The 25,613-nt window shown below is 56.4% G+C and overlaps 1 protein-coding gene across 3 annotated transcripts; it reads left to right on the top strand.

The window, feature by feature from the left end:
* Positions 1-8,518: 8,518 nt before the first annotated feature.
* Positions 8,519-19,109, top strand: L1CAM (L1 cell adhesion molecule). Of its 3 annotated transcripts, XM_006877192.1 has the most exons (28): positions 8,519-8,594; positions 11,068-11,091; positions 11,328-11,433; positions 11,540-11,742; positions 12,615-12,737; positions 12,819-12,989; positions 13,166-13,277; positions 13,365-13,549; positions 13,673-13,804; positions 13,906-14,052; positions 14,214-14,325; positions 14,408-14,574; positions 14,677-14,833; positions 14,962-15,086; positions 15,190-15,300; positions 15,446-15,643; positions 15,766-15,836; positions 15,922-16,147; positions 16,475-16,590; positions 16,782-16,983; positions 17,067-17,212; positions 17,279-17,426; positions 17,505-17,624; positions 17,717-17,872; positions 17,980-18,114; positions 18,362-18,434; positions 18,522-18,533; positions 18,878-19,109. In XM_006877192.1, exons 1-28 carry the CDS (start codon positions 8,519-8,521, stop codon positions 19,107-19,109), a joined length of 3,786 nt encoding a protein of 1,261 aa, XP_006877254.1. The 3 variants fall into 3 exon arrangements, with proteins under 3 accessions (XP_006877254.1, XP_006877252.1, XP_006877253.1); XM_006877190.1 differs by lacking the exon at positions 18,522-18,533; XM_006877191.1 differs by lacking the exons at positions 11,068-11,091; positions 18,522-18,533.
* The last annotated feature ends 6,504 nt before the right edge of the window (positions 19,110-25,613 follow it).

The following is a 25,613-nucleotide window of genomic DNA, read 5'->3' as shown; positions in this document are numbered from 1 at the left end:
GGTGGGTTGTGGTGAGAGAGATCTGTTTTCCGCTAGACTCTTGTCGCCACAGCTCATCCCTGACTCTGGGGGCGCCTCGCCCCGCGATCCCCGCTACGCGTCGGACTGGGGCATTCCTGGGGCAGGGGCTTGGGGCGCGCGGGGTCCCACTCTGCTCGAGGGGCTGGGCCTGGAAGGGCGCGGCGGCAGGCGGGGCGGCGGTGATCTCATTCCACTCCCCTCCCCCTCCGCGCGCCCCGCCCCTCCCCGCCCGCCGCCGCAGCCACGGCAGCGCGACGCTTGGCGCGGGGTCCCCGCTGGTGGCGAGCGAGCGCGAGGCTGGGTTGCAGCCCGAGCGACTGCGAGGCAGGCAGGTAAGGCGGCGGGCTGCCCTGGGCCCAGGTGAGGGACCCCTGTCAGGCCCGCTGGGCACCGAGAGGTCAGGCAGGGTGCCGCTGGGCTGGAGGTGCGGGGCGGCGGGGAGGGCCCCATCCATGCCAGGCACCCGACTCCGGGCGCCGAGGACGGGAGCGGGGCCCGAAGGAGGCCGAGTGTCCGGTTGACAGGTAGTGGGGGGCGACGGAGGGGGTATCTCGGCGGCGCCCAGAGTGTGAGACTGGGGGGGGTGCGGAATTCTCTGAGGGGCCAGGTAGGGAGTGTAGGCAGGTGTGTGGGGAGATGCGGCACGGCCGTATGGGTGTGTGCGTGTGAGGGAAAGGGTGTGAGATGGGGCGAGCGTTCCCCAAGCGCACTGTGGGGTGTGGCCCTGGGCGTGGTTGCCCCTCACCCTTTGCGGAAGGACCAGTGTGGGGGTCGGTTAGGAATCCCCCTGCAGTTGGGGGAGGGGAGGGACCAGCACTGGGCGCTGCCTGCTTCTCCGCCCCAAATGGGGGGGGGGGCTTTGTTCTTCTCCCGCTTCTTCCCAACCCCAGTCCCGGCTACAGAGCGTCCCTTAAAGTCCCCAACCTGCTTATCTGAGCAAGGGCGACGCAGGGCGGGTCTGGAGCTGCGTTTCTGCAGGATCAGTGGCCAATAAAGGGTGCACTGGGTGAGGTTGGCCTTTGGGGGGCTGGGACCCCCACGGATGCACTTGTGCACATGGTTGTAGAATGTGGGTGCATCAGGTAGGGGTGAGGGTAAAAGGGCAGATGCTTTGGGGCCCAGTCCCTGTCGGGTGCAGCTTTTTGGCTATGGCGTCTCCCTGCTTGTCCATATGGGAGGGGTCAACAGCTCCTATTTTCCCCTTTTCCAGGTCAGATTTTCAGGGTCTATTGGCCAGCAGGGATTGCAACCTGCTGCCCAAGAGGACATGTGAGTCCCCTGCCCATCACTGCTCATCTCAGGGGTGGGGGAGGCAGGCCCAGGGTGGCTACCTTCTTCAGGGCTGGTCCCATCACTCCTCCCTCCTCAGGTGATGCCCAGTCCTGTCTAACGCCACCTGCAGGGCAGGGGCTCATGGGCAGCTCAGGGCCACCTCTACAAGTTCTCTTCCCCTCCCCTGGGGTGTGGCTGAGTCTCCCACCTGGCCCAGCCCCCATGCAGCACCCACAGGACAAGATCATGGCAAAGCTGGGACTGGGACCCCCCTCCGGGCTTCTGGTCACCCTGGACTCTGTCATTCTCTCCATTTTTATTTATGCTGTGTGTGAACAATCCTGGAGGTAATTCATCTGATTGTAGTATATTGGAAATATACGGAAAAGAACAAAAGAAATTAAGAGTCTTTTATGAGCCTATCAGCTGACCCACGGTTAAGCATGTCCCCAGCCATTCCTAGGAGGCTCCTCCCTCAGGCCCCTACCCCAGTCCCACTGGCCCCTGCAGAGTTCCCTGAGGTCACACTGGGCGGGTCCAGGTCCAGGGAAGAGCTGGTCACTAACTGTCTTGACCACCAACATCCTTGTCCTTGAGGGGGTGGGGGTGGCAGAGAATGAGGGAGGCCCTTGCTCAGGGTACCTCGGAGGGGCAGGAGCATTCCCTGGCGCGCACCTGGCCATGCTGACCGACTTGGGACAGCTCTTCCCGCCTGCTGGCAGCCTTGGTGCTCACACCATGGGGAGGCTCCTTCACTCCAAGGTTCCATCCTAGGTAAATGGAGCACTTCTGGGCAGGGAGAGAGATATGAAGCTGGGGACAGGTTCAGGAGAGCCAGGGCCCAGTATGATGGTGGCTCTTCCAGGCCCTTCCTAGACTCCCAGCTCTGAGGTGAGGGGGGTGGCTATCCCAGCAGTGCCCTGGGCCTGGGAGGGACGTGCCCTGGGAAACTGGAGTAGGGGTGGAGTTCCTCTGTGGGGCAAACAAGAAAGATCCGAAGACTGTTCCAGGCACCTTGGCCTCGCCCTGTGGCTCAGACAATGGGGGAGGCAGGAGAGCTGAATATCCCCTCTATGGCCTCACCCCCCCACCCTCCTCCCATGAGTTGGAAGGCGGGGGTGAGGTGTGTGGGGCGGGGTCACCACCCCATATTTCTCCTACTGGCTGTGGTCCAGCTCAGGCTGGCCTCGCCCTTCTGCTTCCTTCTCCTCTTCAGCCCTCCACAGCCTGTCAGTCCATCTGCCCTGGTGGGGAGCCCCACTCTTCTCGATCTGCTTCTTTCTGCCTCTCCCTGCCCCATGATGCCCCTTGCTAAGCCCTCGGCATCCCCTTTTGTCTGTCTTCCATCTCTCTGTTCCTCACTCATCCTGCCCTGCAACCTCTCCCTCTTGGCCGGCTGGCCCCACCCCACCCCTGAGGTTGGCACCAAATGATGAGCCTCTGTATCAGGACTGGCAGCTAAACTCCACGCTTTCACTGACATGGAGGTGGGCAGGAGGGTGCCTGTTGGCCACAGCTGGATAAGGATGGGGGGAAGTGAAGCTATCAACAAGGCTGTGGGTGGAGAAAGAGGAGGAAATGGGGGAGGGCAGACAGTCCTTCTGCAGGGGGAGTACTGGACTGCTGGTCATTCAGGAAGCTTTGCTTTGTCCAGTGTGCCCCTTATCCAAGGCCTTAGGGGCTTGCCTGGGACTTCGTGTCTCCCAGGGGCAGGCTGGGGACGCATCCGGGGCCTGTGCCCTTGGCCAGGAGCCTTTTGAGCCCATCTCTCTCTGGAGGCTGGTCTGCAGGGGGAGCTTAAAGGAAGGGGTCTGAGTCCCCAGGAAACTCCCCCCACTCTAGATGGGGTTAATGTGGATCATATCCCATGTTTGTTTTCAGGTGTGCATGTGTGTGTGCTTGTGCGAGTGAGTGAGCGTGCTTACACATCTGCACAGGCCCACGTGGGCCCCCTCCACTGCCCCAGCAGGGCCCATGCTGGGAAGGGGTGGGGCTGGGGGTGGTGGCTGCTGCACAGGCAAGAAAGCAGTGCTGCTTGGAACGAGAAGGGGCGGGGCTCTGGCCAACTGGGGCTTGTGCCTTCTTAAGTGGTTGGGTGACCCCCCAGCCCCTCCCCATGCTGTCTGCGTTCATGCCTTAGGAATCCCAAGGCCCCGTGGAGGACAGAGGACACATTGTCCACCCCAGGCTTCCTGTGTTTCTGTTGGCCACTTAACCCTTTGAGATGGGGAACCCAAGGGTGGTTGGAGAGGCCAACAGGATCTGAGCAGCTTCCAGCCCCAGTGCCCCAGGACTGCTTGGTCTGAGCAGTGCTTCCTACTGATGTTTGCACCTACTCCACCCTCAGGTGCCCTCACCTCCTCCTGGACCTACCTGTCCTACAGTCTCCTCTTCTCCCTGATTGCTCTAGGCAGGCACCGTGGGGGAAGAGGCCCAGGACCGGGATGCTTGAGGCCTGCCCCTGAAGCTCCCTCTAGTACCAGGATCACCTCACCTTGAGGAGGGGCACCTGTTACCTGCTGCCCCATTTCTTGGGTCTGCCGGTTTCTGGTCTTGTTTGGAGCCCCGCTTTCCAGACCTGGGGGAGGACTCTGTTTGGTGGTCCAGGTCTGGGAAGTGACCCTCCTGCCATACTGGCTGCTGGGAGAGCCCTCACAGTGCAGGGCCTCAGCCTCTTGCTCAGTACAGTGACAGGGTCTTACTGGTACCTGAGGCCTCTGGTGAGGGGGTTCCTGGAGACTTGGATTGAGAGAAAAGGGCCAGAGGAAGCTAAGATTTGGGGTGGCTAGGGAGGGGCCTGGGCTGTGAACTGCAAGGTCAGCAGTTCGAAACTACCAGCTGTTCCGCAGGAGAAAGATGAGGTGTTCTGCTCCTGTAAAGATTTACAGCCTCGGAAACCCTGTACAGGGTCGCCATGAGTCAGAACCGACTCGACGGCACATAACAACAACAACAAGGGAGGGGCCTGAGAAACCCAGCCTGGCCCAGAGCTTGGATTAGGGGAGCTTCGGGCTGAGGGGACCCAGCCTGAGGGAAGCAATGACTTGTTTGGATCAGGCTTTTGCTCTCTATGACATTATGTTAGCCACATCCTATTTCTGCCTGGTCTCCCTCCCTGTTCCCCACATTTGCCTGCCATCTGCCTAACAAATAAGCCCTTCCCCCTTGTCCACGGCTCGTCGTTATGGGTCAGAACTGACTCGACGGCACTTAACAACAATACCCCTTAGGTACCCCAAATGAGAGTCTCCAAGAGGCAAGCTAAACTTGAGTAGCCTTCGGTGTCCACAGCATCATGGCACCCCCCCCCCCCCACCGCCATGAGAATTAACTGGGCCCAGAAGAACCCAGGTGTGCTGTAAGTGGGACAGCTGGGCTGGGGTCCCAGAGGTGGAGAGATCCTCCTGAGATTGTGCCAACATTGGTGGGGATCCTCTTCCTTCTTTCCCAGGTGGGGACTGTCCTCCACTCCCCACAGAGTGGTCATCTCTGTCTTCTTACTCCCAGACTTTCAGGATAAGGAGACATACATAGCCTACCTTAGGAGACACAGAGAACTAGCGGCCGTGGCTGCCCCCACGGGCTGTGGCCCTTTAAGAATTCTCGACCCTATTACCTGCAGGGCACCCACTAGCAGCCTCCATTATGTTTTATTGAAAGAACCCACTAGACTACAGCGGTGCTTTCCTCCGGTTTCCCCCACCTCTGCAGAACTGGGTTGCATCACCATGGAAACCCGCCAGCCACAGCCTGGGGGTGGGGGGTGAGGAGGAGCATTAAAGGGACACAGTGCATGGGGTGGAGGTGACACCACCAGGCACAAAAGATCCACCACCCCCCAACCCTGCTGAGCATACAGTCCAGACTTGGGTGTCCCTCTATCCCTCAGGCACACACAGCCATGATACCCACACTGTGACCCTCCCGCACCCCACTGGGGCTGCTCCTCATAGGCATGTGTGCGCTCTTACAATCACACACACACACACACACACAAACACACGGCTGGGCGGGCGGGGCTGGAGGCCCCAGGGATTCTTTGCTGCTCCCTTGAAGGGCCCGCTGTTGCTTGTCCTTTGGGCAGGCCCGTTTCTGTCAGCTGGGAGGGGCCAAGAGAAGGACTGCAGGTGGGAACTGGGGGCGGGCGCCACTGAATGACTGAATGCAGTGTGCACATACTGGGCGTCTTTTGGGCTTGACATGGTGGCAGTTCCTGGGATGTGTGAGTGTGTGTTCCGGGGAGGGCACCACCCACCCCAGTCTAAGCTGGCCTCTACCACCTTCCCGATCCCTTCGAGATAACCCAGTAGGGAGGGTTTGGCACCCAGCAGTGCCACAGAGGCGAGGCCTCAGTAGGCCAAGATTCTCAGGGAGCATCTGGGTGTCAGGGCACGGGTGTGGGTGGGGTTTCCTTTTGCCTTCCCAGCCCCTCCCTGGAAGCTTGGCCTCAGCCCCTAGGACCTGCCACGCCCCTGCTGTTGGTCTTCCCCTGCCGGGATAGGAGGTCCCCCCCCCGGGTTCCAGTCTTGGACCCACTCATGCCCGGGGTCCTGCCTTTGTTTCAAGCTCCCCAGCACAGTGGCCAGTGTTACAGTCAGTGTACAACCATGCACACAGATCCTTGTACTTACACCCTCACTGGTGTACCTGTGGCTGCAATCTTGCAAGGATCTACTGGGGCCTTCTGGGTTGGCCAGCAGTGGCTTACGTTTGTCTTACAGACTCCCTTACCCCTGCGCCACAAGTGGGCGGGGACCTGCCTGGGAGGTCACTGGGGGACTTTGTTTCCTCTCGCTGTCCTGTTCGTCAGAGAAGCCCCCTCCACAGCCCCAGCCCCATCTTCGCTCTTCCTCTCTTTGCCCCCCTCCCAAGGGACTAGGATGCTGTAGTGGTACCTCACGGCCGCGCGTACGCACCACCCCCCTTCTCTGTTCTTCATGCTCTTTCTGCCGTTTCTCATCAACGCTCCCTGGGCTGTCTCTCACCCTTTGTACTTCTTTTTCTTCATCCCTTTTCCTCCATGATGCCTGGGTTTAACAGTCTCCATCTTGGTTGTGGCGGTCTTTGTCTCAAGTCCCTGCCCCCCCCCCCCAGCTCCACTCCCCATCTTCTCTGGCTGCCTCCTGCCTTTTCCTTGCTCTGTCTGTCACCTTCAGTCTTCCCCTGCCTGCCCCCCTTGCAGACGTGGCCTTGGCTCCATCTGTACACCAGCTTGCCGGCCACCCCCACCTCCCACCTCCCTCTCCCTCACCCCAGGGTGGTGATGGGAGCCGGGGGCCTGCTGGGATGACAACCTTAGCTGCTTGCTCGGTAATTGCCCCATGAATGGTGAGAGATCAGAGCCCTGCAGCAGAGGGAGAGCCCCTCCCAGCTGTCAGGGGCTTCGAAACCTTCTGGCTCCTGCCTGTCTCCAAGTGCCCGGGGCGATGACTAGCTGGGTGGCAAATACCAGGAGACCCCAAGAGACCAGATGTGAGGCAATAGGGAATGAGAATAGGACCAGGATTGGAGAGGGAGTGGTGACTGGAACTTGGGTATAGGATTTCCCCTGTGTACACACCCCTGAGTATACAGACCAAACACCATTCTGGGGTTCCAGGAGCCTAGACTTGGAGGACAGTCATTCCAACAAACAGAGCAAGCTGCAAGAGAGTCCTAGGAGCTCCCTGGCTTGATTCCTTCACTCCCCCTCCTATGACCATGCGCTCTGTGGCTCCCAGGCGGCTGTTTGATCGCCTGCTCTCTGATCTGAGTCTCCTATGAAGCCTTGAAGTCAGTCTGGGGCCGCCCTGCTCACACTGGCTGTGCCGGGACGTGGGGGGCTGACCCACTGTTGTCCTCTCTGGGTTGTCTGCTCTCCACTTCCCACCCTCCAAGTCAATATTTTGGCCTCCAGCAGGCATCTTCCCCCACCAGCTCTAGGTGGGGCACCGGAGAACTCCTAGCCAACTGCTCTTTCTCCACTGTCCAATTGCCTTGTCTCATTTGCCATTCTTTTCCCCGCCCCCCTTACACAAAATCATTTTGTGGCTCCTGGTTGCCTCCAGACAGTCCATATTCCTTAGCACAGCATTCCAGGCCTTTGGTGTTCTGGGAAGGGGCCAGGTCCTCCTTTAAGAGAGAGAATGGCCAGTGTGGGTTTGGTGAGGACAATGCCTTTCCACAAGGACGTTGCCTCTCCTACGCCTTCAACTCAGTATCATCTTGCAAAGAGGAGCATCCCCCCTCCCCAGGTTCCCAGTACCTGGGGCCCTGTGTATGTGGCTTTGCTGATATTGCTTGGGGCATACACATGTAGCAGAATTGAGCACTGAAGAATCAGAAAAAGACCCGGAAGTTGGGACTGCCAGACACTTGAGAGACAATAGAGTACTCCCTGAACCCTACCATACTGCTCTTCAGGGGTGCTTTCCAACATCCTTGCACTTCTCAAGGCAGACTTTCTCCCTCTTTCTGCTTCTTTTCCCTGGCTCTGTTCTCTGAAATGCAGCCATCTTGAGTTCCTTTCTTTCCATCCCTAGCTCCATTTCCCAAATTTCTCTTCTGTCTTTTAAGGCCATAATAGTACCCAGGGACCAGTTATGTATATACGTAGTGCACATACACAGGCCACAGACATGTGGATTCACCCCCCACGTATACACACAGATGCTCACTCGTGCACACACCTGTACATTGAATTCCACAAATTTGGAATCAACTCCCTCGTAGAAGATACTCACAAGCGTGCCCACGTGTGTGCACACAGTCATGGACACCTGCTCACAGACACATCTAGACACACATGGAGATGTGCACAGAGCGGCCTGTGGCATGCCCAGGGGAGCTGATTGGGGCAACAAGTTGTTGCTGGGGAGGCAGCTGGCGTGAAGACGCAGACAGAAAGTAGGAAGGGAATGGAAGGCAACCTGGAGGACCAGCCGGGAGAAGGCTTTTCCAGATTTCTTCCTCTGAGGTGGGGGGGGGTGGGGGGGCAGAGGGGGGGGGGGGGGGGGGGGGGGGGGGGCCATAAGCCTGGGCGCACCCAGATGTTAGTCTCTAACGTCTGTCCGTTCTCTCCTTCCCTCCCCAACCCTACCTTTCCTTCCTCCCCTCTCCTATTGCCCCCACCCACAGCTTTTAGCCCCAGCTTCCCACCGGTTTGTTTTCCCCGGCGGGAGCCTGAGCCGAGCCCGGCCGGCTGTGCCGAGCCAAGCCGAACTGAGCCGCCGGCGCCGCGGGGAAGATGGCCGTGGCGCTGCGGTATGTGTGGTGTCTCCTCCTGTGCAGCCCCTGCTTGCTCATCCAGATCCCTGAGGAATGTGAGTAAGCTCCCTGCGCCGCGCCGAGGAGCCGTTCTTTCTCTTCTGCCTCCTCACCTTTCCCCAATTCTGGGCCTTCGCCCCTCCTTTCTTGGGCACGGGGGTGGGTGGGAGGAGGTACCCAGGGCGTTGAGTACCTTTGGAGAGAAGGAAGGTCTGAGCGGGAGACGCTGGCGGGTTCAGCACCACGGACAGGGAGCAGCGGAGCCGGCTGGCGGGGACTTCTTCAGCACTACGGACAGCTGCCCTCGAGATGATTAGGGACCACACACATCCCTGGAGGCTCTGCCCTTTCCTTTGCCAGCCCCACCCGTCCTCACCCACCTGGAGTACCCGACTTACCAGACCCACAGCGAGGGATGTGTGATGGGCTGGAGTATGGAGCTTTTGAAAAGGCCTGGATTCAAGTCTTGTCTCTGTTTTCTGACTTGAGCTGGTTCTTTCCCATCTTGGCCTCTTGAGTGGAAATTACATCCTGACAATCCCAGGCCGGGATCTAATAACCTTCTGGATTCTTATGATTTAATGTGTAGTTATTGGTGGGGGCTGGACTGCTGAAGCACATGTCTATGGTTATATTGATAGGTGAGCTTTGGGGGGCGGTCATGGGTAGGGAAGTGGTGGTTTGGGATGGTAGCCATGAATCTTGGGAGTTGGACAGACTGTGTGTGTGTTTGTACTTCTATGGTTGTGTGATTCTCATTTCCTTTGTGGGTTTGTGAGTCGGTGTTACTGTTCCCGTCCTGCCGGGTTTGTGAAGGTCTGGGGCTAATTGACTGTTAGTATTGGGGTGTGTATATGTGTCAGTGGGTTGACTATGAGTACGTTGGCATGTGTTGGTGTGTATCAGTGTGGGCAGGAAATGTGGACCTGCTGCTATAGATAGGGATTGTGTGAAGGGATGGTATGGGAGGGCACTTGTGCATCCAGAGCCTGGGCCTGGACATTAAGGAGTCCAATGTTTCAAAAAGAGAAGGGGGAATAGCTGTGACTAGAGTGTGGCAGGGTTTCAGGGGCATCTTGGAGAAATAGAAGAGTTGCTGACAGGACAAAGATTAGGGACACCCCTTAGAAACGCACATGGAGATCCAAGCAGTCACACTATTGCAGGCTTTCTAGCCACAGATACACATGGGCACACACACAAGTGGGCAAACACATGTCCAGTCAGAGACACCATAGAGATATAAAGAGGGGAGGCACACAGGTACACAAACTGAAACACAAAGAGACACAGTCATCTACACAACACATCCCTGTACACTGGTGTGTGGGCACACACATACAGATCTTTAGATGTTCTCACACAAGAGCCCAACATGAACAAACACCTCTAGGATTATGCACCAACATTGCCATCCACCCATGGCACGCCTCTCCACACCTCCCCACACCCAAACCTTCCTCCTTTCCACTCTGCTGCCTCTCGGGCACTGCCACCTAGCCTGAAGCCCCAGAGTCTTACCCTGGGCGTCATCCTGCTCTTCCACCAGATGGGCTAGGCCAGTTTTCCTGGGTAGGTCTGTGTGGACTTAGAGAAGACAGCAGTGGAGAGAAAGAACTAGGTCAAAGACCATGGTGGCTTCTCCCAGGCTGTTCTGGGCACTGAGCAGTTTTGGCATTGACCCCAATACTGCTGCAACCTCTTCTCTAGCCCCCACTCTTCCCCAACCCCAGCCACTCTAGTCCCTTTTGTTTCTTTTTCTGCTGTCTCCACTGAGCTGATCCCCCATCTTTCTTGCCATTCCTGTCACTTTCTCTTGCTCTCAGACCCTCCTGCATGTTTCCCAGGGGCCCCCCCGCCGGGCCCTGGCATTAAGGGCTCCTGCAGAGACAAAGCTTTCTGAGATGGCCCCCTCCTGCCCTGACTTCTTCCTCCTCCCAGCCACCAGTGTTGGGCTGAGTTCTGGGGCTGACAGCACACCCTGGCCTCTGCCTCCAGGCACTGTGGGAGGTAGAAGAAGGAGAGATTGAGAGCCACCAGCACTTTCGGCTCTGAAGATGCCATTGCTACTGTCCCAGGGCCTTTGGGAAGGCTGGGGGGGGGGGCGCTTGTCTCTGAAGGATGGACCCTAGTAATTGAAAATTTTGAGCTATGCTAATTGGATTACGAGGGAAGTGAGCTGGAGCCTGGCTGGTGCCCTGGTTGTGGCTGGCTGTCTCCCAGCTTCCATGGCATTCTGGGTGGGGTGGGGGTGAGGGAAGGACAGGCAACTGAGTTCTGCTGGCCCTGCCAGACCTGACAGAGGCATGCAAGGATCTGTCCTAGGATGCCTCTAGCAAAAGGCCAGCCTTTTTGCCTCTGCCTGGCTATTGTTGTCCAGGCTCTGTGCTGCCCCTCTGGACCTTGACCTGCTGCCTCTTCAGTCCTGCAATCCCCTATGGTGCAGCCTCCTTACTTCCCCTCCCCCTTCCCCATGGGTCCCTGCTGGGGAAGTTTCAGCATTTCTCTCCTCCTCTCCCTGCTGCTCAGATGTCCCGGATGAGGGACACCATGGTAAGTCACGGGTGGGGCTGGGAATGTTGCCCTCTACTCGCATGTCCTTTTCTCCTTCCTGTTTTGCCTGTCTTACCAACCTGGTGTTGAGCTCATTGGGTGTCATCCCAAATCTCCTTCCTCCCTCTTTTCCTTTCCCGCCATGCTTCTGGGGCTTCCAGGGCTCTGACCTCTGACCCTCCTGTGCCTTCCCCATCACTTTCCTGTCCCCTCTCCATCATTCTTCTATTCCCCAGTGATGGAGCCACCCGTCATCACAGAGCAGTCTCCCCGGCGCCAGGTTGTCTTTGCTACCGATGACATCAGTCTCAAGTGCGAAGCCAGTGGCAAACCTGAAGTACAGTGAGTGACCGCCACCCTCTCCGCCCGCTCATCCTCGCCTCGGACCCAGCCCAAGCCCTGTCCTGGCTTCCAGGGCCTCAAGCTTCCAGCCCTTCTCTGCCCACAGGTTCCGCTGGACCCGGGATGGTGTCCATTTCAAGCCCAAGGAGCAGCTGGGTGTGACTGTGCACCAGGTGGCTCGCTCAGGCTCCTTCACACTTACGGGCAACAACAGTAACTTTGCGCAGAGATTCCAGGGCACCTACCGCTGTTTTGCCAGCAACAAGCTGGGCACTGCTATGTCCCATGAGATCCAGCTCGTGGCTGAGGGTACGCAACTATGCAGGGGCCCAGGGGACTGGAGGCTGGACAGAGTCCCTCCAACAGGCGCCAGAATCTCGGGCTAAAAGCTGCTAACCCTGCTGGTTGCTTCCATGCCAAGGGGACTGACTTCGCCCATTGCCCCCTTTCTCGATGCTCTCTCTTCACCTATGCCTCCTCTCTCTGCCTACCCATCCTTCGTTGTGGTGGGCCCTGCCCTGCCTCAGTGCCCTGCCCAGAGCGGAGACAGTAACAGCTCTGTGGTCCTGCTCTCTGCCTGTCCTGCTTTTCCATGAATCCCCATTACCCTCCCTGGCTGCTCACTTTCCTAATTCCACCACCCTTGCTTGTCCCCCTATCCTCTCCCTGTCTCCATATTGATCCATGTCACCCGTTCCCTCTTGCTGAGCCTCCTGCCTCCTCCAGCTCTCCTGCTCCACCCCTCTGGTTGGTTACCTTGGGAACCGTTGCCATGGTTTCTGTGTCAGGATGATGGAAGGGTCTGTGACTCCTGCCTCCGTCCAGGCTCCCCTCCCCCACCACTGCACCTCAGCCTCTCCCACCCATCCTGGGCAGGGACAGAGCCATCTATCTGCCTGGGGAGGAGCTGAGTGCTGGGAGGGTTAACCCTTACCATCCGGCCAGCCTCCTGTCCACGCTTCTCTTGTCCTCCTCTGGGACAAGGCTAGTTTTGGCCTTGAGCTTCTCAAGGGACCCTGCCCCACCTCGTATGGACTTGCTCATAGCAATGTCTTAATGGACCCCTTAACTTTGCCTCCCCGCCATCCGCCAGAAGAGCCCTTCCTCTTATTTCCCCTGCCCAGCACTGCCTTGGACAGGAGAGTTGGGATCCACAGAGCTAGCCACTCTGTCCCTTCTAGGTGCCCCCAAGTGGCCAAAGGAGACAGTGAAGCCGGTGGAGGTGGAGGAAGGGGAGCCAGTGGTGCTACCTTGCGACCCTCCCCCCAGCGCTGAGCCTCCTCGAATCTACTGGATGAACAGCAGTGAGTGTCGCTGGTGGATGGTAGGTGGGTGAGGCAGGCTCTTCCTGAACAGGCTCCAACCTGCCCTCCATGCCCCTGCAGAGATCTTGCACATCAAGCAGGATGAGAGGGTGACAATGGGCCAGAATGGGAACCTCTACTTTGCCAATGTGCTCACCACTGACAACCACTCGGACTACATCTGCCACGCCCACTTCCTGGGTGCCCGCACCATCATTCAGAAGGAACCCATTGACCTGCGGGTCAAGGCCAGTGAGTTCCAAAGACTCTGAGCCCACCCCACCCTTGACTCCTTTCTCCCTCTCAGGCACACCCCGTCTTCCTCAGGGATGGCTTGGCTCCCCTTGGGACCGTGCTCAGAGCAGAGTGGGTGCTTTCCTTGGAGGTGAGGGAGAAGTGGGTCATGCCCCCCCACTTTCTCATCCCAGCCAACAGCATGATTGACAGGAAGCCGCACCTGCTCTTTCCTACCAACTCCAGCAGCCACCTGGTGGCCTTGCAGGGACAGCCCCTGGTCCTGGAGTGCATCGCCGAGGGATTGTGAGTCCAGGCTCCCAGGTGGGGGTGAAGGCGACGGGGTGGTCTCTGCCCAGGACTGGGTGACCCTCTACTCTTCTCCCTGGGCAGCCCCACACCAACCATCAAGTGGTTGCGCCCAAGTGGCCCCATGCCAGTGGACCGAGTGACCTACCAGAACCATAACAAGACACTTCAGCTGGTGGACGTGGGCGAGGAGGATGATGGCGAGTACCACTGCTTGGCTGAGAACCCGCTGGGCACTGCCCGGCATGCCTACTATGTCACCGTGGAGGGTACAGTTGCCATGGGCCCCCTCACCGTTTCTGGGCCCCCTCACCCGGGAGGGAGGCTATTTCACGAGGAGGGCTAGAGGGGAGAGCAGGCTGTGCATTCAGGCCACCTACCCCTGCCTCCAGCTGCCCCGTACTGGCTGCACAAGCCCCAGAGCCACTTGTATGGGCCGGGAGAGACTGCACGCCTGGACTGCCAGGCCCAGGGTCGGCCCCAGCCTGAGGTCACCTGGAGAATCAACGGCATTCCTGTGAAGGGTGAGCCCTAGGACTGCAGGGAGAGGAAGAGGTGGGGGAAGAGGAGGCAAGGAGAGGGAGGAGGGAGCCTCAGTAGTGCTCAAGGCTCTGTCTGGCTGCAGAGCTGAGCGAGGACCAGAAGTCCTGGACCCAGCAAAAAAACTCCCTGAACCTGAGCAACGTGCAGCCCAGTGACACGATGGTGACCCAGTGTGAGGCTCGCAATCGACATGGGATCCTGCTGGCCAATGCCTACATCTACGTTGTCCGTGAGTGCCTGATTTTATCTGGTGGCGGTGGTGGTGGTGGTGGTGGGTGATGTAGGTGGCGGGCGGGGCTCTTGCCAGCTCTTCACAGACGCAGATACTGACCCCTGTCCGTACTCGCCCAGCCTCTGACCCCTGCCTGTCTCTTGTGATTTCCTCTGCAGAGTTGCCCACCAAGATCCTGACTCCAGACAACCAGACATACCTGGCTGTCGAAGGCAGCACAGCCTACCTTCTGTGCAAGGCGTTCGGGGCCCCTGTGCCCAGCATCCAGTGGTGAGGGCCTAGGCACCTGGGAAGGACAGGAAGGCCTGGGTTGCCATTGGGGCATTCTGAATCGGCCCCACTGCTTCCGTAGGCTGGATGAGGAAGGGGCAACGGTCCTTCAGGATGAGCGCTTCTTCCCTTACGCCAACGGGACCCTGGGCATCCGGGACCTCCAGGCCAATGACACGGCACGCTACTTCTGCCAGGCTGCTAATGATCAAAACAATGTCACCATTGTGGCTAACCTGCAGGTCAAAGGTCAGATGCTGCCTTCCTGTGACAGAGCTGGTGATGCCCCTGGGAGGGAGGGCCAGGGTCTTTGGGGGACATGAGAGTGACCCTCCCCTCTGTTGTCCTCAGAAGCCACTCAGATCACACAGGGGCCCCGGAGTGCCGTGGTGAAGAAGGGTTCCAGGGTGTCATTCACGTGTCAGGCTGCCTTTGATCCCTCCTTGCAGCACAGTCTCACCTGGCGCAGGGACAGCCGCGAGCTCCAGGAGCTTGGAGACAGTGACAAGTGAGGGTCTGGAGGGGCGGGAAGTCCTGGTCCTGCTTTGAGGAGGAGGTTCTAGCAGGAGGCAGCAGGAGCAGGGAGGCGGTGGGTCTCCTGGGGCAAAGGGATCACACGGGTCCCTGCCTGCCCAGGTACTTCATCGAGGATGGCCGCCTGGTCATCCACAACCTGGAATACAGTGACCAGGGCAACTACAGCTGTGTGGCCAGCACCAAGCTGGATGTCGTGGAGAGCAGAGCCCAGCTCCTGGTGGTGGGTGAGTCCCGGGAGGCTAGTGGGCCAGGGACCAGGGTTGGGGAGGCAGGCCTCCTGGCTTAGGAGGCTGAGCAGGGCAGAGACCCACCCTCGGTGGTCCTCAGGGAGCCCTGGACCGGTGCCCCAGCTGGAGCTGTCCAATCATCATCTGTTGAAGCGGAATCAGGTGCGCCTGTCCTGGAGCCCCGCTGAGGACCACAATGTCCCCATCGAGAGTAAGCGACTATGCTGCGGGCCTCCCCACTCCTGGGCCCTCCTGGCCACACATGGGTGCGGGGAGGCATGGTCCCCTCCTTCCCTGCCGCACTCTCCTCTGCATGCCCCATATGAGGACTGCATTGCTGCGTTGCTTCTTGGCAGAGTATGACATTGAATTTGAAGACAAGGAAATGGAGCCGGAGAAATGGTTCAGTCTGGGCAAGGTGCAAGGGAACCAGACCTCTACCACCCTCAGGCTGTCACCTTACATCCACTACACCTTTAGGGTCACTGCCATCAACAAGTATGGCCCCGGGGAGCCCAGCCCGACCTCTGAGACTGTGGTGACACCGGAGGCAGGTGACTACCTGGCAGGGAGGGTCACAGCCTGGGGCCCAGCTCTTAGAGGAAGCCACGGGAGGCTGTGTTCCCCTCACTGGGGCAGTGGGCCCTGGGCGTACCTCAGACACATTGCTTTGCAGCCCCAGAGAAGAACCCGGTGGATGTGAGGGGGGAAGGCAATGAGACCAACAACATGGTCATCATGTGGAAGGTGAGGCAGCAGGCGGGCTCCAGGGTACCACTGACCTGAAGATCAGTGCCCTTGACCTCTAACTCCTGGTCTGCTTGCCCCTCAGCCGCTCAAGTGGATGGACTGGAACGCCCCCCAGCTTCAGTATCGGGTGCAATGGCGTCCTCAGGGGACACGGGGGGCGGCCTGGCAGGAGCAGATTGTGAGCGAGCCATTTCTGGTGGTGACCAACACGTCCACCTTTGTGCCCTATGAGATCAAAGTCCAGGCTGTCAACAGCCAGGGCAAGGGCCCCGAGCCCCACGTCACTGTCGGCTACTCTGGGGAGGATTGTAAGTACAAACAACCATGACAGACTGGTCCGCAAGCTTTTTAGGGTGCCCTTCCTGTGACTCAGGGTCTTCTCTTAGGTCCCTAAACGTTTGCCCATAGGGAAGTCCGAATCATGCCTTGCCTCTCTCCTGGTCATGGGTCACAGTTTTGTCTGGTCTCTCTTCCATGTATTTACTATTTCCCTCTTGCAGCTGATATGCAGTTAGTAGGGAAACAGCTGAAGCCCCTCCATATAGCACCCAAATTCATCTCTAGTGGGGGAGCTCCGGGCTGGCCTGGGATCTGGGGCCAAGGCTCTGGGCGACCCACATCCCGGCTCTTCCCAGTTCCCCAGGCTAGTCCCCGGATCGATGGCGTCAAGAACCTCAATTCCAGTGCTGTGCTGGTCAAGTGGTGGCCTATGGACCCAGCCGAGGTCAAGGGCCACCTCCGGGGATACAATGTAAGGGTCCCAGGTGGTGTGCATCAGGAGGGGTGATCCGTGGGCAGGGTGTGTAGCCACCTAGAGCAACAGTGCCTGGGATGGGTTGTGGATTAGGGGAGATTAGGAAAGGGTTTCCCTCAGGGCAGTGGGGAGCAAGGTTGGGATTCCCGCTGGCTCTGCCTCCAGGCATCTCCTCTTGCCTGCACCAGGTGACGTACTGGTGGGAGGGCAATCAGAGGAGGCACAGCAAGAGGCATGTGCACAGAGAACACGTGACGGTGCCTGCCAACACCACCAGTGCCATCCTCAGCGGCCTGCGCCCCTACAGCTCCTACCACCTGGAGGTGCGGGCCTTCAATGGGCGGGGCGCGGGGCCTGCCAGCGAGACCACCTTCATGACCCCAGAGGGAGGTGAGTCTGGGGCCTGCACTGTCCCTGCCTGCCACCCATGGGAAGCCCCATGAGTGCCTGCTGGCTCCTCTCTGTGTCCGCAGTCCCAGGCCACCCAGAGGCTCTGCACCTGGAATGCCAGTCAGATACCAGCCTACTGCTGCACTGGCAGCCCCCGCTCAGCCACAACGGGGTGCTCACCGGCTATGTGCTCAACTACCAGCCCGGTATGTGGGTCCCGGAGCGGGGCGTGGGGCCCCAGCCCTGGCTAGCGTAACGCCCTCCTGTCCCCTCAGTGGTTGAGGATGACCATCAGAAACAACTGGATTTCAAGCCAGAGCTGCGGGCACACAACCTGACCAACCTCAATCCCAACCTTCGCTACCGCTTCCAGCTGCAGGCTACCACGAAACAGGGCCCGGGCGAAGCCATTGTGCGGGAAGGGGGCACTATGGCCTTGTCCGGTGAGCTGAGGGGTGCCCGGGCAAGGGGTGGGGTTGGTGCTGAGGTGACCTGGCAACTCATCCCCTCCTCATCCCCAGGGATCCCGGATTTTGTCAACATATCAGCCACAGCAGGCGAGAACTATAGTATTGTCTCCTGGGTCCCTAAGGAGGACCAGTGCAACTTCAGGTTCCACATCCGGTTCAAGGCACGGGGTGGTAAGGCTGAAGGAGGTCCTCGGTGCGGGTGGCATGGATCTGGGGACTACGCGGTGCTCTTGTTCACCCGTGTCACCTCCGTGCCTGCATAGAGGAGAAGGTCAGCTCGGACATCCCTCAGCAGTTTGTGCACTACAACCAGAGTTCCTACACACAGTGCGGCTTGCAGCCAGACACCGACTACGAGATCCATGTGGTCAAGGAAAAGCAAGTCCTGTACCGCATGGCTGTGAAAACCAACGGCACCGGTGAGGCCACCATCCCCCACTCCCTGCACCCAGCCCCTGGGGGCCGAGGGAGAACAGCAACTCTCAGGGAGGCCTTGAGGACATGGCTGTCTGCTCCCTACTCTCAGGACGGGTGAGATTACCTCCGGCCGGCTTTGCCACTGAGGGCTGGTTCATCGGCTTCGTCAGCGCCATAATCCTCTTGCTTCTCATTCTGCTCATCCTCTGCTTCATCAAGCGCAGCAAGGGTGGCAAGTACTCAGGTGACCCCCGAGCCCCGGGTCCAGGCGGCCCCAGCAGGGCCCGGGGGTGCTGGGCGCAGGGCAAGAGTGGCAGAGCTTGGGGGAGCAGCGGGCCACCTTGCCCGCCGTCCTTTCTATGAACCCCTGGCAGGACATTGGGCCTGTTGGGGACAGGGAGGGGTTGGCCGGGGAAGCACTGCTCAGGGGGCATGGAGGGCCGAAACCGGGGGGCAGGGGAGGAAGCAGGTCCCTCTCCTTGTGTCTCCAGTGAAGGACAAAGAGGACACTCAGGTGGACTCCGAAGCCCGGCCGATGAAGGATGAGACCTTCGGCGAGTACAGGTGAGCTGGGAGCAGACGCAGGGTCTCTGGTGTCTTTCCCATCTAACCCTGTCTCTCTCTCTTCTCTATGCTTCCGGGCAACTTCAGGTCTTTGGAGAGGTAAGGAGGGGCGTGGGGACCCCAGGACTCTGTGCCCCAGCTCTCCCCAGCACAGTTATCTCCATTCACAGTTGATCCCCATTTCATAGAAAAGCCGACCCCCCCCATTCCTTTGTCCCACACTGGCACCACAGCTTCTGGGAGCCTCGAGGTCCACACCAAGGACACTGCCTAGCCTGCAAGTAGACACACGTCCCCTTTCTGCCAGACCCCACCCCTCAGGCCCAGCACCCACTTGCTCCCTCACAGCCCCCCAGGGCCCCTGGCAGCTCCAGTAGCTACCACATTACACCTCCCGGCATGCAGTGCAGCAAACATAGCCTTCCTGCCCTCTGCCTCTGCAGTGACAACGAGGAGAAGGCCTTTGGCAGCAGCCAGCCATCCCTCATTGGGGACATCAAGCCTCTGGGCAGTGATGACAGCCTGGCAGATTATGGTGGCAGTGTGGACGTCCAGTTCAACGAAGATGGCTCCTTCATTGGCCAGTACAGCGGCAAGAAGGAGAAGGAGGCAGCCGGTGGCAATGACAGCTCTGGGGCCACCTCCCCCGTCAACCCTGCAGTGACCTTGGAGTAGCGGGGACGAACCAGGCACATGAGGCCAGGGCCAGGCTGTAGGGGCATCTGAGGCCAACATGCCCCTGACCTGGGGATCAGGGCTTCTGCCCCTGCCCACTGCACCCTGGGCCCTGCCCTCTGGCCCTGGGCTGGTGGGGCTGGAATTTTGGGACAGAGGAGAGGTGCTCACTGCCTCCAGCTCCCTTCTCAACCCTGTTCCCCAGTTTATTGCCAAAACCCAGCTGCACCCCATCCCTAGGCATCCAGCACTCTGCCCAAGTCAGCTCAGGCTGATTAGGCAGAGGAAGATCCTGGTTTGGGGGATGGAAAGACACTAGGAAGACCTCCAGCAGGGATGCTGAGATGCTGTCCCTCTTGAGCCCTCACTGGGGGCAGACCCCAGCCAGGACTGGTACCTTCTGCCTGCGTGCCTCCCCCAACCCCTCAGCCACTCCCTGTCCAGCCTGCCTAGGAGGGGGGACAGAACTCCTTGTCCCACCATCTGCTCCCTTTTCTTCGCCATCTCTGCTCCAACCAAGATGGGAACAGGGCGAGTTGGCCACGGGTGGCAGGAAGGCCCCACCCCAACTACTGCACCCCCATCCCACTGCCGCCCCGCCCCACGGCCGGCTTTCAGGTGCACCACACACACACACACACACACACACACACACACACACACACGCTGCCTTTGGTACCTACCACGCAACATCCCTGTGGCCTCTGTCACTGCCGGGCGAGGGGCGGCCCACTGCCTCCCCTGCCCATGTCCCGGGCCTCTCCCAGCATCCCCAGCATCCCCTTTCCCCACCTTGGGAATGTAAATACATTGTGACTTTGAAAGTTTCTCCCTTTGCCCTTTCCCCATATAACTAGTGTGTTAGGCAGATGTCTCAGTCTAGGTTTTTAGGGTTTATAGTGATTAGCTTTGATGACCCCAACCCAGGAAAAATAAAAACAGACAAAAAAAAAAAAAAAGAGAGAGAGAGAGAGAGAGAGAGAGACAGCTTCCCCTAGCTCCACTGCAGCCACAGCCCCCATCTGCCTTTGCTTGGTCTGTCCACAAGCCCTCAACAAAAAACAAAAGTCTATATATATATGTACATAAATATCAGAATTATAACAGGCAAATAAAAAAAAAAAACCAAACACCTGGAAACGAGGAGCTTCCCCCCTCGTTGTATGTCTGGATGCCTCACACAGCCTTTGGTCTGCTCAGGCTCTTTCCTGGGGTGGAGGGAGGAGAGGGAGGAAGGGGGAGGGAGCAGCATGCCACCTGCCCTCTTGGCTCTTGCTTTGCACTTGCCTGCAATTGTTGGCACCTGCGTTCAGAAGGGGCTCAAGGCACCTTTCGCTCCGGCTTGCTTAGTTCCTAGGATCATGCTCTGCTCTCTGTTGCGGTCAGTTGGGCCCCTCATTCCTATAGGGATTACAGTATGGCTGATGGCCCAGAGTTCATAGGGGATTGGCCTACAACCTCCTCCCTTGGCTCAGTGGAACCATGGGGACACGCTCTGGTGCTGTGGTGCCTTTGGGGTACTTGACCCTTGGAACCAATGGAAAGAACTTTAGGTTAATGACCATGAACCCAAGTGGACCCACAGAGTTAGCAGCCCTCCTTGCTGATTCCCTGAGCCAGTGTCCTGTCCCTGCTAACATGGTCAGCCCACACCTTTGGCCCTGCCCCAGCCCTGTTTCTATTTAACTGAACAACAGAACACATCGAAGGAAAACTTTCCCATGCTATCACCATGTAACCTGTTACCCATGGGATCCTGGTTTGGTGGTGTGGGTTAATGTGTTGGACTGCATAGTTGGTTTGAACTGCAAGGTCGGTGGTTCAAACTCACCAGCCACTCCTCGAAAACCCTATACAGCGTCGCTACGGGTGGGAGCTGACTCCACAGCACTTAACAACAACCTGTCACCCAGATCTGGCTGGCCCAGGATCTTGGCCCTTCCGCCCCTCCCCGCCCTCCATCCCAGGAATGAGTTAATGGGTTTAGCCAAGGTCAGGTCCTCCACTGGGCGACTTCCCATTCCCTGGGACCTGCTTGAGGACTTGTCTCACCCTCTAGAGCTTTCTGTGTCACTTGGACCAGCCCTCCTGGCCTGGCCTTGTCCCCCTCCCCCCCCCCCATCAAATCTACCTTGTCTCTTCTGTGGCAGTGGCGACTGTCTGCTCCTGGTCCCCCACTACCTCTTTTCTTGCAATTATGTAATAACGGAATTTTCGTCTTTGGGACATGATGACTCAGCTAAAGACACATTTCCCAGCCTCCTTTGCACCCAGATAAGGACAACAGAATGTAAAATGCAGCTTGTGCCCTTAAAGAGGCAGAGCTACCCTTTCCCAGCCAGAATACCATGGGGGTGAGGTGGGGAGTGGGGGGACCAGTTTTAAAGGATGGAAGGCATTCCTGATGGTCTGGAATTGCTCCCTGATTTTGGCAACAGAGGTTGGCCATGCTTTACAGAGGTTGGCCATGCATAAAACTAAGTGCACAGACAGCTAGTGCATTCTCATGACTTACATACCCATTCTCCTACTGGGGGACATTAGAGCTGTTTCCATTTGGGCCTTTCATAAGTAAAATGGGTCCCTACACTTCCTTCTCATGGAAGGCACAGTCAATGTACTGCTTTATGCAAATCTGCCTCTTCAAAGTGTTGAAGAGCAAAGACGTCAGTTTGAGGACTAAGGTGCGCCTGATCCAAGCCATGGTATTTTCAATAACTTCATATGCATGTGAAAGTTGAACAGTGAATTAAGAAGACCATGGAAGAATTAATGCATTTGAGTTATGGTGTGGGAGGAGAATATTAAAGGTACCATAGACTGCCATAAGAACAAACCAATCTGTGTTGGAAGAAGTACAGTCAGAATGCTCCCTAGAAGCCAGGATGGTGAGACTTTGTCTTTCATACTTCAGATACTTAATTGTGTTCTTGAGGAAGCTGTTCATAAACCAAGAGGCAGTTGTTCGAGCAGAATAAAGGGCTACTGGATGGTTTAAAATCAAGTAAGGTATGCACTAGGGTTGTAGCCATACTTATTCATTAATTATACTGACCAAATAATCCCAGAAGCTGGCTTATATGAAGAAGAACATGGCATTAGGATTGGAGGAAGACTCATTAACAACCTGAGATATGTAGAGGATACAACCTGGTTGCTGAAAGTGAAGAGGACTTAAAATATTTACTGATGAAGATCAAAGAGCACAGCCTTCAAATGGGCTGCACCTCAATGTAAAGGAAAGAAAAATCCTCACTACTGGACCAATAACAAACATCATGGTAAATGGAGAAAAGATTGAAGTGGTCAAAGACTTCATTTTGCTCGGATCCACCATCAGTGCTCATGGAGGCAGAAGTCGAGAAATAAAGCTATGGATTGCATTGGGCAAATCTGCAGCACAAGACCTCTTTAAAGTAGTCTAGGACTAAGGTGTTCCTGACCCAAGCCAAGGCATTTTCAATAGCCTCATATACATGTGACAGTCAGAAGTGAATAAGGAAGACCATAGAGGAATCAATGCATTTGAGTTATGGTGTTGGAGAAGAATATTAAAAGTAATGTGGACTGCCAGAAGAACAAACAGATCCGTCTTGGAAGAAGTGCAGAATGCTCCTTAGAAGCGAGGATGGCCAGACTTCATCTCTCATACTTTGGACATGTTATCAGGAGGGACCAGTCCCTGGAGAAGGACATCATGCTCCGTAAAGTGGAGGGTGAGCAATAAAAAGGAAGACCCCCGATGAGATGGATTGACACAGTGGCAGCAGCAATGGGCTTAAACATAACAATTGTGAGGATGGAATAGGACTGGACAGTGTTTTGTTCTGTTGTGCATAGGATCACCATGAGTCAGAACCAACTTGAAGGCATCTAACAATATTCCTTTCTCAACCAGCCTCAGGGGAGCATTGTTGGGTCTTAAAGTAGGTGTGCCAGTTAGTAAACTGTTCTCTCTCTCTCTCTTTTTCAAGCTATTATTGTGAACTGAGTGCTAGTTTACATGGGAGAACATTGGCTTTACACCATCGTTTCATTGCAGCGATTACGATCTCCTCCGTGCATCATCATTCAACATTGTTTGCTTCCATTTCCTCTATTTTTTTGGGGGGGAGGGGGATGTACACAAAAAAACTTAGGAATATATAATAATTAAAGCAACCAAAAGGTACATTCTGCAAGCCTGCCTCCTTGGCCACCAGCACCCAGTCTGGAGTCCTCAGCTTCTCCCCCTCTCCATGTCCTCATCTCTGCCTCCGTCTCTGGTGTCGCTGCTTTTCTGGATAGGGTCCCACATTCTGCTTGTGCTCTTCTCCCATGATGGTCCTAGGGTCCTCTGTTTCTGGACTGTAACATTAACTACTCCTTTGTTTTTGTTGCAAAACTTCTACCTTTACAGTTGTGACAATCGCAATTAGTCATGATAACAATTATTCACTGTTGAATCGTAAGACTTAGCCCCATCTCCATTCATCAGACTCATCTAGACAAGATGAAAACTATTCAGTGGGGACTCTACCTTCCCCTGCACACTCTTAAACTAAACTCCCTCTTGAAAACTTGTAAGCCAGTCACTTCAAGCCTTTACCACCCCCTCATTTTAGGTACCCAGTGTCTAAGTTGCTCATCCCTATCTACCCTGCATACAGAGGGGATAGGATTGGTACTTGATGTGAAGACTCCTTCCCTCTCAGTTAGTATTTTGAGCTACTACATCCATAAGTATAGGTCAAATTCATCAAATTGGAGCAATTTAGCCTCATTTCCTTCATTTAAAAAATTTTTTAAAAAATTGTCTTCCTCTAGTCGAGTTCTGATTATCAAGCCATCGAGGCTGGTCAAATGGGTACTATCTGCAAGTTTGGGCATTCTTGCGTGTCTCCCCTCACTTCATATCAGCTGGATGCTTCACTCTCAGCTCTAGCCCTCCATCACTTAAACTGTTACCTCTTGAGTTCAAACTTCCTTTGTTACACGCTGCCTTATGATGCTGGAGGGGACTTTCTGAAAACCACATTTCTGCTTTGCCAACTAGCTCCACCTCAGGCTGCTACTAGGGGGTATTGAAGGGAGCTGGAGCCAGAGGAAGGACGCCCCCTTTTCTCCACGCATCTCTTAGCTGTGCTGCTTCACTCTAGCAGCAAGTAGTGTTTGTCCAAGGCATTAGTGAAGCTACAGAATTTCCAGCACTTGCAAACATGGCTTTCTTGCACCCATCCTCCAAGACACTGCAGTGGACACCTCCATCCTCAAAAGTCTGAGCCTGAGTCCCACAGAGATTCCAGCACCAGCAGGACATTCCCCCACTCAGAGATTTGCCCCAAGCCCTCCTCTGAGTTTTTAACTATGATGAGTTTCAACCGCGCCCTTTCGTGCCCCCTGCAGCAGCTGCTCTGTGGCACCATTGAGTGCCCCCTTTAGCTTGTATTGTTAAGGACTTCACGAGTAGCTAACAATTCTTTATATTCAATTCTCATTGTCAAAAACTTGTTTCTGCTTCCTGATTGGACCCTGACTGATACTGAGATTGGTACTGGGAGTGGTGTCAGGGTTTGGGACTGGGTTCATTTGTGTCCTTGGGCTTGAAAGCAGAGTTGAGCTCCTTGCTACTTGGAAATGAGATGCTGGGAGTGACGGTGCCCTCATCTGTGGCTGACTGGGCAGACTAGCTGCTCACTGCTCGATCATGTAGCTACGAGGGCTCATGGTATCCATCCTTCTGAGTGCATTGGTGCATTTACAAAAAGATGCTCAACATCATCATTCATTGTTGTTGTTGTGAAGTGCCATGGAGTCGGTTCCAACCCATAGCGACCCTGTATAGGGTTTCCAAGGAGCAACTGGTGAGCTTGAACTGCCGACCTTGCAGTTCAAATGGCTTTGCAGTCTGGCGCATTAACCCACAGCACCACACCAGGACTCCCATGATTCATCATTCATTAGGGAAATGCAAATCAGAACCACAGTGAGATACCATTTCACTCCCACTAGGATGGCTATTATAAAAAAGTAGAAAACAAAATGTGTTGGTGAGGATGTCGAGAAACTGGAACCCTCATCTATTGCTGGTGAAGATGTCAAATGGTGCAGCCACTGTGGAAAACAGTGTGTCACTTCCTCAAAAATCAAATCACCATATGACCCAGCAATTCCATTGCTATGTATATATCCTCCCAAACTGAAAGCAGACTCAAACAGACACATGGGCATCAGTGTTCAAGGCTAATAGATGGTGTCCTGGTGTGGCGTCCCGGTGTGGCTATGGGTTGGAATTTATGGTATTGTGAACAGGGAACTTGCATCTCTGTTTATTATTGCTGCACAGTTGGAGCTCTGCTAGCGTAGCGGTTACGAGTCAGGCTGCTAACCTCAAGGTCAGCTGGTTTGAAATGTCCAGCAGTTCCACAGGAGAAAGATGAGGCTTTTTCTGATCCTGTAAAGATTGACAGACTGGGAAACCCTGTGCAGGGTCACTATGCAACAGACCCAACTCCACAGCACCCT

This window comes from Chrysochloris asiatica, unplaced genomic scaffold, assembly GCF_000296735.1.
Source record: "Chrysochloris asiatica unplaced genomic scaffold, ChrAsi1.0 scaffold00445, whole genome shotgun sequence".
NCBI lineage: Eukaryota > Metazoa > Chordata > Mammalia > Afrosoricida > Chrysochloridae > Chrysochloris > Chrysochloris asiatica.
The sequence above is the reverse complement of the archived record's forward strand: the minus strand, read 5'-3'. Positions and strand labels throughout refer to the sequence as shown.

Bases quoted from the DNA above. Each gene is read 5' to 3' on its own strand.
- L1CAM (XM_006877192.1), top strand. From the start codon at position 8,519: ATGGCCGTGGCGCTGCGGTATGTGTGGTGTCTCCTCCTGTGCAGCCCC. The intron at 11,092-11,327 runs GTAAGTCACGGG...TCTATTCCCCAG, and splicing joins CCCGGATGAGGGACACCATG to TGATGGAGCCACCCGTCATC. The intron at 13,805-13,905 runs GTGAGCCCTAGG...GTCTGGCTGCAG, and splicing joins CAACGGCATTCCTGTGAAGG to AGCTGAGCGAGGACCAGAAG.